The 20846-nt window shown below is 40.9% G+C and overlaps 1 protein-coding gene across 23 annotated transcripts in view; it reads left to right on the top strand.

The window, feature by feature from the left end:
* KLHL3 (kelch like family member 3) overlaps positions 1-20846 on the top strand; it is a 119340-nt gene that overhangs the window by 14508 nt on the left and 83986 nt on the right. For 18 of the 23 annotated variants that reach the window (XR_012414098.1, XR_012414096.1, XR_012414099.1 and 15 more), the window contains exons 2-3: positions 1239-1358; positions 11830-11936. Coding sequence is in view for 7 of the 23 variants with exons in the window: in XM_073994286.1 (XP_073850387.1) it covers positions 1239-1358; positions 11830-11936 (227 nt within the window). In the remaining 16 variants the exon portion in view is untranslated. The remainder of the gene's footprint in view (positions 1-1238; positions 1359-11829; positions 11937-20846) is intronic. The other 5 variants (XR_012414095.1, XM_065546772.2, XM_073994282.1 and 2 more) reach the window with 1 other exon arrangement.

Here is a 20846-nt window from a genome sequence, read left to right as displayed (position 1 = left end):
TGAATTATTTTGTCTTTCTCTTTCACTTTTTTTAAGAGACAGAGTTTTGCTCTGTTGCCCAGTCTGGGGTGCAATGGCATGAAACTCCTGGGCTCAAGCAGTCCTCTTACTTCAACCTCCTGAGTAGCTGGGACTACAGGCATGAGCCACCATACCCTTGTCTCTTGATTTCAGTAGAGAAGGCATTGAGATTATGGTTGACTCTTGCTAGATTTTACTTACTCAGTTAGTCTACACAGATAGCCTTTCTTTCCATAATACTTATAATCCTTTTGTCTTTCTATGGGATTACAGTTTCCCAAAAGCTTTTGCTGTTGTTCCACTGCTTCTTGGAGTGTAGCCAATGTGATTTTTCTAAAGCACAGATTTGTTTACCTGCTTTCTGTCCCAATTCTCTGTTTAAAACCCTTTGATGGCTTCTCATTATTTCAGAAAGAAATCCAAACTTCTTAGCTTTGCTTATATGACACTTAAAAGGCTGCTCAGTCTTCTAGTTTTTTCTCTTGATAGTCCCTCTTGTGCTCTCCTCTAGTTTTACTGAACTGCCAGTACTTTGAACACACTTTGTGCTTTTTCTCCTCCAGGTCTATGTGTATACTGTTTCCTCTGCCTGGAATAATCTTCTTTCTCTTTACCTGGCTTGTTTCTGTTCTTTCTTCAGGTCTCAGATTCTAGGAAGCTTTCCATCAACCTGTCATCACTGGGACGAGTTGGCCATCCCCTGTGCTTCTGTAGCTTCTATCAAATCATAATACTTAAGATGTGATGTTTAAATGTTTACTTGGCGTTCTCCTCTACTGAACTCTAAGCTTTGTGAGGGTAGTGATGGTGGCTTTGTCTATTGTTTTGTTTCCCTTAAATCTAAATGTGTGCCTGGCACATAGTAGCCTCCAGTAAATGCCTGTTTAATGAACAAACAAACCTGTGAAGTGAGTGATAGAGTGCTTAGTCCCTTTCAGTTTTCAGGATGGAGAGATGGAGAATGAGGACCTCACACAAAATCACACAGTACTTGGTGGAAGAAGCTGAACTATGACTTTCCTTCCCTCAGAGGAATGCACTTTGCATTGGAAGATACGAAGAAATTCCTAGTACATTGTCTTTCCTACTGGGTCTGTGTGAGAACAGGCTGATAGATGCCTCTGGTGGGTGGGTAAATGCATGAGCTTTTGGCAGTTGGATGAACGGGTTTACCAATGAGTGATTCTCTTTCCCTCTCTCTTCCTTCCTGTTCACAGCATCAAGCTGAGCTCCCAGACTCTGACACAGGCTGGAGATGATGAGAAGAACCAGAGGACGATCACTGTCAACCCTGCCCATATGGGGAAAGCATTCAAGGTTATGAATGAACTACGGAGGTACTTTTTCTATCTTGTCTATGCCCTTGCAGAAGGAACTTGTCCATGAGCTTCATCAAGGACTAAGAATAGAAGTCAGAATATGACCACTTAGGGAATTCTGACTCTTTCCACCCACTCTCAGTCACTTGGTTTCCCCTTTCTTTCTCTCTGTCTCTCTCTCTCTTTTTTTTTTTTTTTTTTTTTGAGATGGAGTCTCACTCTGTCACCCAGGCTGGAATGCAGGTGATGTGATCTTGGCTCACTGCAACCTCTGCCTCCCGGGTTCAAGCAATTCCCCTGCCTCAGCCTCCCGAGTAGCTAGGATTACAGGTGCATGCCACCATGCCCAGCTAATTTTTGTATTTTTAGTAGAGATGGGGTTTTGCCATGTTGGTCAGGCTGGTCTCGAACTCCTGACCTTGTGATCCACCTGCTTCAGCCTCCCAAAGTGCTGGGATTACAGTTGTGAGCCACCGCACCTGGCAGGTTTTCCCTTTCAAACTCTGCTTGAGAAAGAATGACTTTGCCAGAAAACTGTCTTTCCTTTGTATGTATTTAACACCTATCATTTTAATGATTAATCACAGGGGAAAAATCCTTTATGGTTATAGCAAGTCTGTTCATAAACTTGATTTCTAACAGAATGAGCTACTTGGAAACCAGTAATAGAATGATTGCAACACCCACACACAATTGCAGATTAAAGACTGGATGTCATGTATTTTCTTCTAGTTTCACTCTCTCTTTCACTGGTCTGAACTTAGGTTGGCAAGACAACCACATGGGTGGAAGAATACCTGGCTCCTTAAATGTAAAGAGAGAAATGAAATGTGAATATACTCATCCTCTCTGAGCTAATAGTGAGGGGTACACGGGCTGTTTGTAAGGCCAATGTGCATGTTTGACAAGCTTGTTGTAAGGCAGGTTCAGAGCGCTGAACATGTGTTTCTGTACGTGTTTTCCTGTACAAAGCCTGTGCACATGATCTCTTCTTTACCAGAGAGCTCAGAAGCTTCCTTTGCCCATGCAATTATTTACTGCATACTTCATCCTGTTATGAGGTGTAATTGTTTATTTCATCTTTTCTGTGTAGCTCATGAACTCTCTGAAGGCAGAGGCAACTTTTGAGTAGTTTTTATCTCTAGCACCTGGCACTTCATAGGAGCTTCTATTGATTCACCAAAGATGCCCAGAGGCACTGGCTAGGCCCTAGAATGGGTCAGTGGGGTACAAAGTAAAAAATAGAAATAGGTCAATGAAAATAATCCTTCTGTAGTACAAATAGGTATTATGATGGCGGAATACATCCACTGCCTGATAGGTGGTAGGTACGCAATAATTATTTGTTTCTTAAAGAGGGCCACAGAAGCAAGTATGACAGGTGGGAACTTTGGAGAAGAGGGTTGATGCTGGAGCTGAATTTTGAATGACAAATAAGAGTTAGACAAATGAAGGGTAGTGGGGATAGGGAGAAGCCTTCCAGGCAGAGAAAATGGCACATAGCCAAAGAAGTGTGTGTTGAGTGGGGAGTTGAACTACTTTTAAACAAAAGTTCTACCTGATTCTATGTTTGTTTTCTTATTTCTCCTTTCTACAGGGCCTAGTCTTTGGCATTAATAACCATGTTAAATTAAATTTGCCTTATGCTCCACTGCTCAATTTTTAGTAGGCCTCCTGCCAGATTTCCTGGAAGCTCTGCCCATAGCTGTCTTAGGCATCGGGCTGTGCTGATGTCCATGCTTATGGGCATGGTTCTCTTGTTAACTGAAGAATTTGTCTTGTGTTCCCTAGACACTATTGAAATTCCTCATTTAGTTCTTTTGGGTATGCTTGTGCCCTTTGTCCGATTGAGGAGTCTTTCACCAGGCCTTATTTTGCCTGGTATTATAGTCAACTCCAGTGATGGCTGAAAGGGAGAATTTAGGAATAGATATGTACACAAGATTCCCTGCACCCTTGCTTTCTATTACTAGCATCTTTTCTTTGTTTGTTTGTTTTGTTTTGTTTTTTAAAGAGACAGAGTCTTGGTCTGTCACTTAGGCTGGAGTGCAATGTCCCAGTCACAGCTTACTGTGACCTTGAACAACTGAGCTCAAGCAGTCCTCCCACCGTGGCCTCCCAAAATGTTGGGATTATGGGCATGAGCCACTGTGCCCAGCTCCCTTTTCCTTAATTAATTTTTTAAAAAGACATCCTAAGTTCTCATTACTTCTGTTACAAGTTACTAGGTTTTTCTCTTTCCTCAAAAGCATTGACTTAGATTTAGCCATCTCCAACTGTCCTGCTGCTTCTTCTCTTTTGTATAATTTGGCATTTGTCAAACTCTGTTCTGAGAAATGCTAGTTCCCTTAAGATGCTCTGTGAGAAAAAAGAGCTCTGTGCCCCAATGAGTTTGAAGAATGCTATATACTGTACCCCTCTCTGAGGTTCATAATGCCTACTGGCATATTAAACGCTCTGAGAAGTCCTGCACTAAATTTGTCTGATTGAGGGTTTTCCACACATATTTGACTATAGAGTCTTCCTTGGTGGTGGTTGTAGATAGACCAAGTGTTTTGTGAAATTTGTTTTGGGAAATACATTTCTAATACCAGACATAGTCCTTTGCTGAAATTTAAGTGAATAATCTTATTCTCCCTCTTTTTGTGTTTTTTCAAATGGACCACAATCTGTATATATTTGACTGGCTGGGAAAATTTTAATTCAGGTTTAGGCATAGATTTTCCTATCATTTTTCTTTTAATTTTTGTTCTGTAAAAGGAATATATTTGTTATAGAACATTTAGAATATACAGATGAGCAACAAGTCATCTATAATTTTAGTACATAGTGGTAACCATTGTAATACTTTGGACAATATACCTCTCTTCTTTAGAATATATGTCTCATTGCAAAAGACACTGTGGCACAATAAAAGTCTCTACGTTCCTTAGCATAAATCATTTTGGCAAAATATTTATTTATTTTTATTTTTTTGAGGCAGAGTTTTGCTCTTGTTGCCCGGGCTGGAGTGCAATAGTGTGATCTCGGCTTACCACAACCTCTGCCTCCCGGGTTCAAGCAATTCTCCTGCCTCAGCCTCCTGAGTAGCTGGGATTACAGGCACCCGCCACCATGCCCAGCCAAATGTTTATGTTTTATATAGCTAATGGCTACAAGTCTTTAGCTAAGACCAAGATTACAGTAGTTCAATGTATAGAACTTACAGATAAGTCAATTTAGTAACTTTGCATTTTGGCTTTGGTTTTTGGCTATGTTGCTTAAAAAGTTTTATGGGTTTTGATGAGTGCCTGCCCACCTCCGTTCCCATCTGACCGGGAGTATTTAAATTGGCTGTAAGTCTTTTGGCTCTAAGTCCTTGGCCATAGGGGTCCCACCAAGGGACAAGATGGACCTGGGGCAGGCAGGCACACTACCCTGGCAAAGAGATAGGACAGAATGAAGGTTTGGCCATCAATGCTGCCCCTGGCAGATCTTGTCTAAAAGGGTGAGAATGTAAATTAAAAATATAATTCTAAGCCCCACAGTGGACTGGAACAGACCATCCCTTGGCCAAGGGGACCCCTGAGTAACTTTGAAAATGGAGTTCTCAGCCATGATGGGATGGGAGGGTGGTCAGACCCCCTCCCTTGGTGACCGTGATTAAGCTTTCCTCCCTAAGGTTCTAACAAAAAAGACCCCACCACTGATATAAACAAACTTTCTGACACTGCCCTTCCTTTTTTACCTGATAAGAGACCACTGACCACAGGAGTGGTTCTGGCTAGTCTTTTTTGAGAATGTGCAGTAAGGGGTTTCACGGCCTCTGCTTCACTTTTTAACGTCAGAGGACTGAAAACTCTGCCCTCTGATCACCTCAGTTTTTGAACTTGGAGAGCAAGAACCTCAATTGCACATGTGTATGTTTCTCCTTTCATAAATATTCATGGCTCCTTCAATAGCTTATTGAATATGTGTATTTGGCCACCTTGATCAGCATAAATTCCTGTTTCTTTTGCCACTCTCTCGAAGTATCTTGTTTCTGGCTTCTGACTGGAGGCTGTGCTTCCCAGCCTGTCAGAATAGCCACCCTGCAGGCCATAACCTTTAAAAGAAATAAAGTTTCCTCTTCTTTTAAACAAACAAACAAATGAACAAACAAACATGTGCCTTAGTTGGGCATGGGAGTTTGTGACTATAATCCCAGCTTTGCGGGAGGATCATTTGAGCCCAGAAATTTGAGGCCAGCCTGGGCAACATAGTGAGACCCATCTCATTAAAAAAAATGAAATTTACGTCTCATCCTAACTTAACACTATATTGAACACATTTTTCTGTGTCATTAACTGTTCTACAATATTAAGTGGATCAATGATATTCTATTTTTCATTTATTTTTTAAAAACAGTTCCCTATTGTTAGATGTCTAGGTTTTCCCAGTTCCTCATATAAATAACCCCTGCTGTGGTTGTCTTTGTAGCCGTATAACATAGTGGTTACAAACATAGACTCTGGTTTCAAATCTTATCTCTAGTACTTATTGTGTGACCCTAGCCAAGTTAATTAATCTCTCTGATCTCACTTTTGTCAACTATAAAATGAGGCTAATAAGAGTACCAGTCTTGCTGGCTTGTTAAGAAGATTAATGAATAAAATGCTTAAAAACAGTGACAACACATATATTACTGTTGTTGAATACTTGTGCACATTCATGATTATTTGTATAGAAGAGAAGTAGAATTGCTGATTTGAACAGCCTGTAGAATAATAATAATAATAATAATAATAATATTCCTTAGATACTGTTGTGAGATCCTGGCACATAATGAATATTCTGTAAGCATTAGCTATGATGATGAGGATGATGATGTGCTAAGCACTGTGCTAGGTTCGGGAATATCACAGGAGATGAGAGGACCAAAATCTTGCCCTTAATGAAGCTTGTATTCACATGTTGTTGAAAGGCTACATCAAATTCCAAGGTAATTAAATGGCTAACTTCTGAAAACTAGAGTGGAAAGGGGAGGCAGGGAGGAAGGGGGTCTGCATTGATACTTTATTGATCTGAGTGAGTTTAATGGGAACTAGAGAGAGGCTGGGTATACTTATGGAGGTCTGGGCTAAAGCATCTTGCCATCCAGGGGTTAAGCTAATAAAATGTTACATGATATTCCAGGGATCTGGGATTCTTTCTTGCATTGCTTTCACATTCCCTTCCCTTAATTTTAAGCTATTTGAGTTAAAGCACACATGTTATTTGCAATTTATGAATCACAAATTCATGAGTTTCCTATTCTTTTTACCTCCATGGTAGAGAATGGCTGTTGGCATAGTAACTGCCAAGGCTTCTTCCTCCTTTTGCACTTTGTTGCTCTGCTGTGGCCAGACCGCAGCTGCTGCTGCTGAGTGGCAGAGCTCTAGTGACTCTTACTCCTGACTTACCATCCAGCCAGCAAACGGGACTGTGGGCCTTCTTAGAATAGAACATCCTAACCAGGCCTGAAAAGAAGAGGGCAGAGAGAACAGAACAACCAATGAGTAGAATCCACATGCAGTCTTTCTTTTCTCATTTTGACAATTTTAATCTCCCATTTCACCATTGCAAACAGTTCTCTGCTCTCATTTTTTTTTGATGATCTGTCACTATGCTTTTATTATTGTTATGAACCATCTTAGCATATTGCTTTCTGTTTTTCTTTTGGTAACAGCTTTATCAAGACATAATTCAGATGCCATACAATTTACCTGTTTAAAGTATACAGTTTAATGGCTTTTAGTTTATTCACAGAGTTGTGCAAGCACAATCTTAGAATATTTTCATCACCCTAAATAGAAACCCTGTATTCTTTAGCAGTCATCCCCTCCATAGTTTACCCTGTCCTTACCACCACTCCCCATCAGCCCTAAGCAACCACTAGTCTACTTTATGTCTCTATAGATGTACCTGTTTTAAAAATCATACAATATATAGCCTTTTGTATCTGGCTTTTTTCATTTAGCATAATGCATTTAAGGTTCATTCATGTAGCATGTCTCAGTACACCATTCCTTTTTATTGCAAAATAATATTTCATTGTATAGATATATCACATTTGACTTTTGGCTATTATAACTAATGCTGTTATGAACATTCATGTACAAGTTTTTGTGTGGATGTATGTTTTTGTTTCTCTTAGGTATATGTCTGAGAGTGGGATTATTGGGTCATATGGCAACTTTAATCTTTGGAGGAACTGCCAAACTGTTTGCAGAGCAGCTGCACCATTTTACCTTTCCATCAGCAGTGAAACTTCTAATTTCTCCACATCTTCTCTGACACTTGTTATTGTTTGTGCTTTTGATTATAGCCATTCTAATGAGTGTAAGGTGATATCTTGTTGTGGTTTTGATTTGCATTTCTCTGATTGTTAATGATGTTGATCATCTTTTCATGAGCTCTTTGGCTATTTCTATATCTTATTTGGAGAAATGCTTATTCAAATCTCTTGTTCATTTTTAATTAGGTTATTTTTCTGTTTATTATTGAGTTGTAACAGTTTGAGTTCTTCACATATTCTAGATACAAGCTAATTATCAGGTAGATGATTTGCAAAAAATTGTTTCTCATTCTATGGATTGTCTTTTCATTATCCTAATGGCATCCTTTGAAGCACAAGTGTTTTAAATTTGGATACCTAATTTATCAGTTTCTTTTATTGTTTGTGCTTTTGGTGTCATATCTAATAAACCATTGCCTTATTTGGAGTCATGAAGATTTACCCCTGTGTTTTCTTCTAAGAGTTTTTATAGTTTTAGCTCTTACTTTTAGATCTATGAGCCATTTTAAATAAATTTTTGTATATGGCATGAGGTAGGGATCCAACTTCATTATTTTGCATATGGCTATCCAGTTGTCCCAGCACGATTTGTTGAAAAGACTATTTTTTCCCAGTTGAATGATCTTTCCACCTTGTCAAAAATCAATTGAACATAAATATGAGGGTTTATTTCTGGACTCTCAATTTTATTTTATTGATCTATATAGCTATCCTATACTAGACCACACTGTCATATTTTTTGAGATGGGGTTTCACTATGTTGTCCAGGCTGGTCTTGAACTCCTGGGCTCAAGTAATCCTCCTGCTGCAGCCTCCCGAGCATCTAGGATTATAGGCATGTACCGCTACACCCAGCTACACACTGTCTTTTTTTTTTTTTTTGCTGGTTATTCCTCCCTTCAACCTCTTAACCATCTCACACGTCTGAATTCCAGAACCATGTAACCACTTGCCTGCTTGGTAACCTTACTTACGCATCCAGTGGGCAGCTCAAACTTAACATGTTCAAAACTTAACCTCTAATCTTAAATGAAATATTATATGGAAAAAAGAAGATATGGAGGAAAAGTGAAGCAGACAATCGAAAAAAACCAATTTTTTAAAATATAATTTTTTTCAAAATATGAAAAGTTAACATTTGCTAAATATTTACTATTAGCACTATGCATTACCTGATTTACAGCACATCTTAATTCCGTGACACTCTGGGGACATTGTATACTTGGCTACACTAGAGAGTGGTGAGGCAGAGGTTTGAGAGGCTTGAACTCAGGTAAGTTTGATTTGAGAGCCTGAGCTCCTTCCTAACAGCTACACTGTACTTTTCCACAAATGGCAAAGTGTCTAGTCCTACTTTTCTCTCCTCAAGATGGAGTAGTGATAGCTCAGAAAAAAGGATCCCATAGGATCCCAGGTAAGTTGAATAGGAGTGCTTGTGAGCCATGCAGTGCTTTAGAGCTACTACTTCCTTCTTCCATGTAGCACATATACATAAAGATGTCTCCAGTGTGCAGACAGACTTCCCCACCCCCAGGGAAAGCCCATCTTAAGTATTTGGCAAGTTTCTTTTGGCCAATTTCCCAGGTTAGAATTTCTCTGGCCTTAAGATACACTTTCCACCCATCAGAACTGCTGTCATCTATTTGCTTAACTGAATTCTCCATCTTTATTCTTCATTCCCTTGTGTTTCTTTCCCATTTGTTCAAAAATTGTCAGCCTCCCTGGGTTTGTGCAAGATAACACACCCTGACATTGTTTGTTCAGCTCCTAGCACTGAACATTTGCTCAGCATTTCTGACTCTTCTCTGCCAACAGTTTTCTTATTAGTTACCAAAAAATATGACCGATTACTCTATTTTTTTATTTTTTAGACAGAGTCTTGCTCTGTCACCCAGGCTGGAGTGTAGTAGCATGATCTTGGCCCTCTGCAACCTCTGCCTCCTGGGTTTCAAGCAATTCTCATGCCTCAGCCTCCCTAGTAACTGGGATTACAGGCATCTGCCACCAAACTGGGCTAATTTTTTTTTCTTTTTTTTTTTTTTGTATTTTTAGTAGAGATGGGGTCTCACCATGTTGGCAAGGCTGGTCTCAAACTCCTGGCCTCAAGTGATCTGCCCACCTCAGCCTCCCAAAATGTGGTTACTCTTAAATGGCAGTGATAATTCAATTTTCTTCCTAAAATTGTTAATATAAGTAAAAATGTCCAAAATGAGTCTCTTCATGTTGGAAATACATTTTTAGAGTAAAATTTAATGAGACTAAAAGGCCGTTTTCAGATGGCACCTGTAATCCCATTCGGCCCCCATGATATGTGTCCCAAAGGCAGCTAAAACAGCTGAGAAACTGGAGTGACCTTATTTGCCCATGGTCTCATAGCCAGTTAGGGGCAGAGCCAGTTCTGTTCCTGGTTGCACTGGTTTATCCTGATATAGTTGGTGATTAGGGTCTGCTATCCATTGTAGGGTAAGATCTCAATCCCCCGGTTTTGCCTCTTGCTGCCAAAGGTCTCACCCTTCCAGGAAGCCTCCTTAACGATACCTTATTCTACTTCCTGACCACTTCTCCCTGTTGAGCTAACCTGTCTTCTGTCTTTTCTCATTCTGAGTGTGTCAGCCAATCATGAGGCATTGTGGTACTGTGGAAAAACTACTGTATCTGGAGTAAGGAGAATTGGATTCAAGACTTAGGCTTCTGTGGCTTTGGGCATCTTTTCACCTCTCTGAACTTCATAGACCAGATGATCTCTAACAGCATTTGCAGCTCCAGCCTTCTCAGGCCCTGTGATTCTATTTCTCTGAACCTAAACAAATATCTTAGTAGTTGACAGTGACTTAATGTGCTATACCAGAGATAGCAAATATGTAGCTTTTCTTCCATCTGTCAACCATGGCAGACTCATTAATTGGCCTCAACATTCTCACACAGAATGTAGTCATGACCTCAGCCCTCTCAAACCAGGGTAGCGTGCCAAGTAACCACTACCAGTAGCTTACAGTTGAAGTGGGTTTGTCCTCCTTGTCTTTCCTCCTCTCTCCAGTGCTTTAATCTCAAGGAGGAATGAGTGGTGATCAGGATACCACTCAACTTAAGAGCATGGGTTCTGGGCTTCAGCTGCCTTCATTTAAATCCCGTTTCCACTGTTGCTTTTCTGTGTGGCCTTGGGAAAATTACTTCTCTGGACCTCAGTTTCTTCACTTGTAATATAGGCATAACAATTAGCCCTATCTCATGGGGTTGTAGAGAGGATTAAAAGAAGTAGTATGTGTAAAAAAGTGCTTAGAACAGTGCCTGGCACATGTAACTCAATAAATATTAACTATTATATTGTTAACAGTCATGATAAGAGCTTAGGAGAGTGATGAAGGAAAAATTCTTGGGTTGATGGAAGCTCGTGGCACCCTATCAATCTCTAAAGTAGTCAGATCTCCATTCTGTCTATGAATGTGGATTGATTACATTTCATTCATTAATTTATTTATTCAGTAAAAATTTAGGGTCTAATATGTGCTAGGTATGCAGCCAGGTGTCTAGGATATGACATTAAATAGGACAAGTCCCTTTCTGAGTTCAGTGGGGGTGACAAACAGAAAGGTAATTACAGTATTTTTAATAATTTCAGTGATTGGAGTTTGCACAGGGTCTTTAGGGAGCACTGTGTTTGCAGGCAGAGTCTTCTTGTTGAAAGTGTTAAATCTGGGTGGAAAGAGAAATACCTAAGGCTGGCTTGCCTCTTACTGGTGTTACATATACAGTGGATCCCGTGGGGAATCGTACTTGGTCTTGCTGGTGATACACTCAGTGGTATGCTCACGTTCCTCAGCATTCATTCGGTCACTCGAATGATAGCCCCAACTTTTGCCACTGTTCCCTGAGCCACTAAACCCCTAATTCTTAATCTGAGCTGATGGAATTGGGGAACGGAGAGGTGAAGATAAATGAAGCAGCCCAGAATTTACAGCCAGAGAGTAGTTGGATCTCTCCATGGACCTTAGGAAAGCATGAATGTCAGGTTTCTCAGGGACTTGGAAAAGTCAGTGAATCTACCCGCCTCTCTAACTCAAGATAGAGCAAGTCCCTGTGACAGCTTTGTATAGTGATAGTGTGAAATCTGGGTGAGAGAAAAAAATACCCTTGTAAGATGAGGGTAGGTGTCCATGCTGTGACCCATCCTGTCCTCTCACTGGTGTCTTACAGTAAACAGCTGTTGTGTGACGTGATGATTGTGGCAGAAGATGTCGAGATAGAAGCCCACCGTGTGGTCCTGGCAGCCTGCAGCCCTTACTTCTGTGCAATGTTCACAGGTATGGTGAGTGGCCAACATTAACCCATGGTTATGGGGCTGCAGCCCCAATGGGAGAATGTTGGGGGTGTGACATGAGGGGAGGGAGGAAAGAGAAAGCCCTTAGCCCACTATGAGGGGCTTCTCTATGCCAGATATTGTGCTTTGTGCCATGGAGGACTTGATGGAACCAAGTCCAGGCCAGTTGGGCATGTGTCCACCATGAGGAAAAAAGGTAGACTCACATAGTCCATTAGTTCTCAAAACTCAGCCTGCACCATAATCATGTGGGGGAGATTGTTAACAATGTAGACTCCTGGGCTCATGGCCAGGCCTTCTGATCTCTCACTTTGCAGATGGAGGACACTGAGGCCGAGACAAGGGAAGAGACCTGTCCAAGGTCACAGTGAATGAGTGGGACTTGGCTTCCTGGCACCTGGCCCAGTGCTTTACCAGCTGGCCTACCTATTGTCCTTTCCTAGACCTTCATTCCAGACAGGGGCCCTGGGCCTCCTCTAGTCTTTACAGAGTGGAGGAGATTTGGAAAAATGATGATGGATTTTGAGAGGGATGAGAAATAGGTATAATCAATATCTGACATTCAGTTTCAGCACCTTTGCCAACTTTCCAGGGTCCCTATTTACTGGGCATGCCCAATAGTCTTGTCCAAATATTTCCCATCTGTTAGTTCTGAGATTGAATTACCTGAAACCCATGGGCTAATCTTCCTGTCTATAGTTTCTCTCAGCACCTCCCCTGAACCAGGTACTTTCAGTGCTCTATAAATCACTGCTGACAGAAGGAGGCCATCTGGGCTTGGTGAGACCTCCAGACTGGGTCAGGTGTTCCTTCTACATGCTTTCCAAGTGCCTGTGCCTACTCTGAGTATGGCAACTGTCACCCTGCATAATTGTCTGTTTCCTGTGATCTATAATGCCCATGCCCTGTATCTCATGTAACTGACTGCTTTCCATCCTGCAAATGTCTCCTCCTCAGGCAGGCCCCCTCTCACCACTCTGACCATAGTTCCACACCAGGCCTCTCTCTTTCCTATAACTTGACTTCATCTTTTTATAACATTTATCACCATCTGAAAATCATCTTGGTTTGTCGTTATGTGTTTTTTACCCGTCTTGCCTCACTAGAATATAAGCCCCATGAGGACAGGAACCTTGTTGGGCTTGTTTGTTACCATATACTGAGCACCTGGTACATGGCAGGACACAAATATTTTTTAAATGAGTGAATGAAGTGTCACCTGCACCTTACTGTGAGCTTTGGGCACTTGGGGAACATGTCTTGTTATTGTTGAATCCTCCATGCCCACCACAGGAGGTAGTGAATAAGTGAATGTCTGAAGAATGAACACAAGCTTGCTAATGATGGGTGAGTGCAGGCATATTTTTGCTGAATGGGCTGTAACTCTTTTCCTAATATGGTACACAGCTGGGAAAGACTGGTTTTGTTGGGAGAGACTTGGCACTTGTGCATTGAGAGTTTGTCACATGTGTTTCCCCCTTGACTTGTCATGTGAAGCAGCTGGTCTCAACTTGGAGTCATGCCTCTGCTAAATGGACCAAGCTACTCTTACCTTACTTTCATCCATGAGCCAGGAATTTCACACTGTAGCCTGGAAAACTAGCTAAGTTCAGTATCTGGAAATTTTGAGCTGCATTCCCTTTTGAGTTGTCTTAAACCCTAGTTGCAAGGCCTTTATTTCCTTTTTTCCCCCTTTCCTTCATCCATCTATATTTTAAAATGGTTCATCTTGTCTGTAGAAGTTATTTAGCTATAACTTCAATAAATACCTCTGCCAGTTATTCTTTGTGTGTGGGGTTTGGAAAGTTCAGTGTTGAGAGAGGAATCTGTTTGGAATTGCAATGAATTGTCATGCTGGCTCCACTTTTTGCTGATGAACTTACCTCTGAAGTAGCGGAAGTGTCATAGCAAAACCAAAGTGATTTTACAAATTGGAAGAAAAAGTGCTTCTGGGGCATTCTTAGATTCTAGGAATTGAAGGGACGGGAGAATCAAGAGAAGAAAGCAGTGTAATGCAATGCCCAGCCCAAGCCTTCCATTAAACCCTGGTTACCAACCATCCTTCCACCCATCCATTCACCCATCCATCCAAATACTGTTCACATGTGTTTATTACAGATAAAAATCAGAAACTGTGGGCAAGCAAAAAGTAAAAAATTATGTGTACTACAACATCTAGGTAAGAATATGGTTTATGTCTTTTTAGATTTTATATTTATGAATGTATACATATATAAAATATATATTTTAACAAATAAGTGCATTTAATGTGTACAGTAGAATAGTCTTTTTTTTTTTTTTTTTTTTTGAGACAGAGTCTTGCTCTTTTGCTCAGGCTGGAGTATAGTGGTGCAATCTCAACTCACTGCCACCTCCGCCTCCTGGGTTCAAGTGATTCTTGTGCCTCAGCCTCCTGAGAAGCTGGGACTACAGGTGTGTGCCACCATACCTGGCTAATTTTTGTATTTTTAGTAGAGAGTGCGTTTTGCCATGTTGCAAAGCAATCTTGAACTGCTGGCCTCAAGTGATCCACCTGCTTCGGCTCCCAAAGTGCTGGGATTGCAGGCGTGAGCCTTTGCTCTCAGCCGAAATAGCCTTTTTCGATGTATGTATTTTTATTTTTTTTAAATTACTATTCATCTTCCTGGAATGTTCTGTCCTCCGTCTCTTGGCCTGGCTGACTCCCATTCATCTTTCATTACTGCTTAAGCATCACTTCCTCAGGAAGGCCTTCTATGACCTCTCTGGCTTAGGTTAAATTCCTTTGCTACTTACTCCCATGGTACTTTATGCTTCTCTTTAGTATTACTACTGATCTTATTACTTCCTCAATATTTGATTTCCCTGGCCAATCATAAGCTTTATGAGGGTAAGAACTATACCTTTAAAATTCACCACCACATCTCTGCTACCTAGCATGGTCTTCCATCTAGCAGGTGCTCAATAAAAATTTCTTTAATTGAGCTTAGCAATATATAATGAATATCTTTCCATGTCAATGAAATTGCAGTTACAACCTAATTATAATGCCTTCATAAGATTCCATTATATGTACTCTAATTGAAAATTCATTTCCTTCTTTGTTGGAAATTATAGTTTTATGTAATATTTTATTATTATAAATAATGTTATAATGGGCATCCTTGCATCTTAGTCTTTATTTACATTCCTGATTATTTTACTAGAATAGATTCCTAAAACAAGAAGTACTTGGTTAAAAGGTATGCACACTTTGAAGACTTTTGAGACATGTGCCGCATTGATCTAAAGAACAGTTGTATCAGCTTATACTCCCATCAGTAATATATCTAAGATTTATATATTTTAAGGCTCCTTGGCTTTGCCTAAACCTTGGTAAGTGGGTACTAAAAAACTCCAGTAACACTGCAAAATTTTGTTCTAATTATCTGGTTCAACTTCAAAACGTGTAAAATGCATCGTGTCCTGGGGGTAAGAGGCTGACTCTCGTTAGGTCCATTTCTATCAGTATGTTTAAAGCCAAAAGGAAAGTAAAATACACATGGCTTTCTTCTGACTTGAGTTGTGTGATTACGGTCTTTTACTCAAGCTTAAATGTTTTTATTTTTTTGTCCTCTGAGTTCATGTTGCCCAAATGTCCTGAGATGGTTCCAAATACCAATCCCACACTTCTTGACCATTGTCCTTTGGACAATAACTTGGAATAAATGTGAAACTGAGGTCTGAGTGCCCATCAGAGAGTGTCCCAATCCAACCAGTCTATGAGAAGATCTGGGGTGAGCAGTCAACCTATTTGCCCTTTACTGCTTTCAGCATAACTTGAGTGGGGAGGCCAGCAGTGCTGTGTTCTGCCCATCTTTTTCCTATAAAGATGAAATACTTAAGACTCATTCCTCATCCTCCCCATCTGGCACCTCCATCCCAAGGGAAGCAATTTTCCCAAAATCTCCTCATCAGTGTTTCTCTCTTTTTATCATGCCCTTTACCATGGCTTTTGTGTACTGTAGTATTTGTTACTCCATATGGGTCCCTGACCTACATGTCATTCAGATACAGCCCCCATTTTATAGTGTTAAAGAAACTGAGGTCTACAGAATATATGCGCCCAGGGTCTTATGCCCATAATCATGGCTAAAAGACACTTGGGCTTCCATCGCAAATGAAGCCCTGGGAGTGATCTGTCCCACTCATCTGGTCATATTGTACTGTATGTAGTGGCTGATTTAGATTGGTTTTTTAAAGAGGAGTTACTGTCCAGTTTTTATTAGATTTAGGCTGATGTTTGACTGGTATCTTTGAATATATGGTAAGTAGAAATAGGGAGGAGAGTTCAGGAATATGCTGGGGTTGAGAGACAAGGGGCTTAGACTTGGAGTAGGCATGAATTGTCCACAAGGCAGAACCATGAGGGCCTGGCTGTCTTACTCACTTCCCAGGCATGAAGTTCCTTCCATAGAACTGTTTTTTCACCCTTGCTGCCAGCCAGACTCTACCAGGCCCTGGCCTGTGGCCCGTGTCTGTGTTCCGGGTGTTTGTGTGGTGTATCGATGCCTTTGAAGAGCTCTGCATAACATGCAGCTCAGCAAAACTGAATACAAGGCAATGGACAATGAGAGAAGGAGAACTAGGGAATAGAATTCTTTTCTTAGACAAAGTGGACCTTCAGAGAGGTTGCAGAGTAATAGTGGTAGTAGATAGCATCTGGTTTATGAGAGTTTTGCCTCTGAGGAGTCAGGGATTAGGTAGAATGGTTCAGAGAAAAAGGGATGGAGGTGTGAAACGCTGCCTGGGATCAAGAAGCAATGGCTTCACCTTCCATGTGACTATCTTCTAGAGTTAGTCACTTTTGGACTAAGTGACAGTGACATAGGGCTTCTTCTTCCTGTCCCTATCATACCACAATAAAGTCAGGCATCTTTTTCTGGCTCAGGAGACGAAGATTTGAGGGTGAGGGAGCCAGCGGTCCTGTCTAATAATGTTACCCTTGATGCAGAAATGGCAAGTTTTTGAGCAGGAATTTGGCTTGTGGTTCAACAGAGGATGGTGTGGTGGTCAGGAATAGAGACTGCTATTCACTCCCAGTGGTTTCTCCATTAAGGTGCAACTGGTTTGACTGAGATGGTCTGAAGTAGACTTGTTTGGGTTTAGAGTAGCTCAGCCTTAAAATTGAGACCATCGTTGGAAATAAACTATTGGTAAGGAATATTTTATGAATGTTCATAGAAGAGGTTTGGAGTTGGTGATGTGGAGAGGCCTCTTTACTAAAGATTAAACACAAGTGTGGTAATGCCACCTTGCACTGGGAGATGGTGTGGTATCTTGGAAAGGGCTTTGGAGTAATAATGACCTGTATTCCAATCTTAACTGCATAGGTGTGTGGAGAATTCACTTTCCTCTCTGATCCTCAGCTTTCTTATTGAAGAGACTGGAATAATAACAATAACTAGGGAACAAATATAGGTAATGGGTATAAGGCACTCAGCACTTGGTACTTAATAAAGACTACTTTTATTATTGTAGAGTATGTCATAGTTTTAAAAATTCTTGTGGATGTCGGGGGTGGAGGTGATAGGGTTGATTTTTTTTTTTTTTTTGTAGTCACTATGTAATGACACAGAGGCATTTTTTTCCTGACTTTGTGCTTCCTGTGCTTCTAGTTGAGAAGAAATATATTTCCAGGTGGAGGAGGGATGAGATTCCAGGGAGGGTGGGTGAGGAAGCGGTGTCTATTACTGTGGTTCTGCTGGATCCTGCTGTCCCACCTTTCACAATCTCATTGTCTCCTTTGATTCTCACACAGCCTTGGGATAAAGGCAGAACAGAGAATGTCTTTATTTCACAGGTGATATAGGGTAACCTGTGGTTCAACAGAGGACTGTGTGGCACCCAGGAATACAGACTGCTATTCACTCCCAATATGACATAAGGATCTGTGAACTAAGGACATTCCCTGATCTGCAGTCAAATGGCCCAGACCACTCACCTGCAGCAGGGTTGGCCAGGATTCAAGGAGATGGCAGAGCATTTCTTTCTCTCCTGTGAGGTTAATGTCTTTGGCCTTAGAGCTCAGCTCTAGCCAAATGGGTTGGCAGCCCAGATTTTAGGACTTGGATGAGGGTTGGAGGGAAGAAATTCAATAACCATCTTAGTGCCCATGAAGAATCATTGTGCAAAGGATAAGGATTTTCCTGTTTTCTCTCTACCCAGAACATGAGACTAAATTACAGTACTAATTCAAGTTAGGAGCAAGAAGGTATTCTGTGGCATAAGGACTCTTGAATACCCCCTTTTCTTGTTTTTAAGGACATATAACTATGTAGAGGTGGTCGGTGGTTTAGCTGTGGTGTTCTTCAGAGAGACCTGCCAACCAATCTATTACATTTTCATTCTCAAGACTTTATTTACTTAATAATAGGGTTGCTTTTATACCAATGACCTGGAAGATGAGCTAGTGATTTTTCTAGACATCTTGAGTCTTCTGTGATAATGAAAGATTTTCCTTTCACTCCTCCAGTCCATCCTTCTCCCTCTTGCTCTTCTTTGGCAGTCTTCCACCTAAAAATATCTCAGCTGTGCACATAGTGTGCTTGTTAGGATCTAGAATGAAGACTTAGATGCTTTTACCTAATAGGCTTCTGGGATTGCTTGCTCTTCTGGGCCCTCTGTGGTTCTCAGAGGCTGCTAAGTGCAAGGCCATAATGGTCTAAGTATTTAAAGAAGTTCAAGATACAGTCAGGCCAACATCATCTTTTACCTGATATTCTGCAGCAGTCTTCTAATTGGCCAGTCTGCCACCTGTTTTGTTTTCCCATTCCCCACCTATTCTCCACACTGTGGCTACAGTGATTTTCCCAATATTAAAATCTGATGTATCCCTTACCTGCTTAAAATCTATCAGGGGCTCCCTGTTGCCCTTAGGAAGGGTCTAAATTCCTTAGCATGGCTTGTAAGTCCCTCAAATGGTCCAGCTCCTGCTTTCATCTACAGCCCCATCTCATCATTCTTCCCTAACATGCTCCAGCCAGACTGAACTTGTTATGGTTCCCAGACAGATCACACCCTTTGTTACCTCTAGACCTTTGTATATACTATACAAAGTTTATGTCTGGGATACTCTTCTCTCATTCTCACTTCTCTTCTGAATAACTATGACTCCTCCAGATCAGTGGCTCTTAACCATTATGCATCAATCTGATGAAAACAATGGACTTTATCTCTGGAAGAGCAAACCTGTGCTCTTGTGTGCTCATCATTTTGCATGCAGCTTTAGGGTGCAGGAATCCCTGGCTTGAGGACCTTTAAAGCTAAGTCCCCATTTCTAACATTTGACATCTTTTGCATTTGTTGGTTTTCTTGTCTCTCTCTCCACCAGACTGAGCTCCATGAGGGCAGGGCTGTGACTTGTTAACCACTGTATTATCTGGGCCTAGCACAGTGCTTGACACATGAGGACACATCTGATACATGTTTGCTGAATTGAATAAATGAACAAATATCTGCCCCTGAGAGAATCATGTTGTCTTTGGAGAAACAGGACATGCATGTTGGCAGATGGTGAGCAGAAGATGGAAAGGGTAAAAAGATGTGCAGCTGACAGACATTCTCTGTAAGTTCAGAGTCTGAGGTGGCTGTCTGGGCCTCTTGGGAAGAGCTAGCAGAAGAGAGCACTTGGACTGACCACAAACATGGAAGGACTTACAGGGTTCATCTTCTGTTTTCTGGAAATACTTTGTCAAGCTATTAGGGATGAGTGAAGGAGCAAGAATGACCAAGTCCTTAATGGTTTTCCCCCTCTAGAATTACTGAAGCCCATGGAATTATGATATGTCAAGAGAGCCTCCCTTCTTTTTTTTTTTTTTTCTATTCCAATAACTACTTTTTAAGTGCTTCTTTTATGCCAAGCACTTTGTTATGTGTTGAGGATAAGCCGCTTGGTTTTTGCTAGATATTAAGTACTAACTTGTCCTCAGAATTAAGATCAAGGCCTTGAGTTTGGGAATACTTTTATTAAGGTTATTAGTTAGGGTGAGATTTTATTGTGGGATGTATTAGAAATGACACAGGGTCTAGAGTTAGGCCAAAGTTCAAATCTCAGTCCTGCCTCTTAGTATCTATGTGTAAATCCCTTTTGAAATGCCATTTTTGGCCAGATGCGGTGGCTCACGCCTGTAATCCCAGCACTTTGGGAGTCTGAGGCGGGTGGATCATCTGAGGTTGGGAGTTCGAGACCAGCTTGACCAACATGGAGAAACTCCGTCTCTACTTAAAAAAAAAAAAAAAAAAAAAATACAAATTAGCCAGGTGTGGTGGTGCATGCCTGTAATCCCAGCTACTTGGGAGGCTGAGGCAGGAGAATCACTTGAACCCGGGAGGCAGAGGTTGCGGTGAGCTGAGATTGTGCCATTGCACTCCAGCCTGGGCAACAAGAGCAAAACTCCGTCTCGAAAAAGAAAAGAAATGCCAGTTTTATAATTTGTAAAATGGAAGTAATACTGTCTACCTCCTGGACTTGTTTCAAGGGTTAAATGAAATAATGTGGGTCAGATACACATTAGTCTACCTTAGCAGAAGGTCAGGTATACAGTAGTGACTATTACTATGAGTATTTTTAGGGCCCATTTAAACTAAAGTCTTAGTTTGGTGTAGTCATTTTTGCTGGTTCATAAAAGATAATAAGATTGGATTCTACAAGCTTTCTCAGAAAGTAAGTGGTGTGTTTGAGCCCTTAGTTTTTCTTTCACATCGTTTTTTTCTTGCTTGTTTAAGTTTTAAGTACTTTATATAGAAAATTAGAAATTTGAGAGTCACGTAAAGGAGCAAGGAAAAGTCTCCTAAAGACCTACTGTCTAGAAAACTGTGTCTTAAACTTTTCTGAATCATAGACACCTGTAAGAATCTGATAAAAATGACCTGT

This window comes from Macaca fascicularis, chromosome 6 (genome assembly GCF_037993035.2).
Source record: "Macaca fascicularis isolate 582-1 chromosome 6, T2T-MFA8v1.1".
NCBI lineage: Eukaryota > Metazoa > Chordata > Mammalia > Primates > Cercopithecidae > Macaca > Macaca fascicularis.
This window is presented reverse-complemented; position numbering and strand designations above follow the sequence as displayed.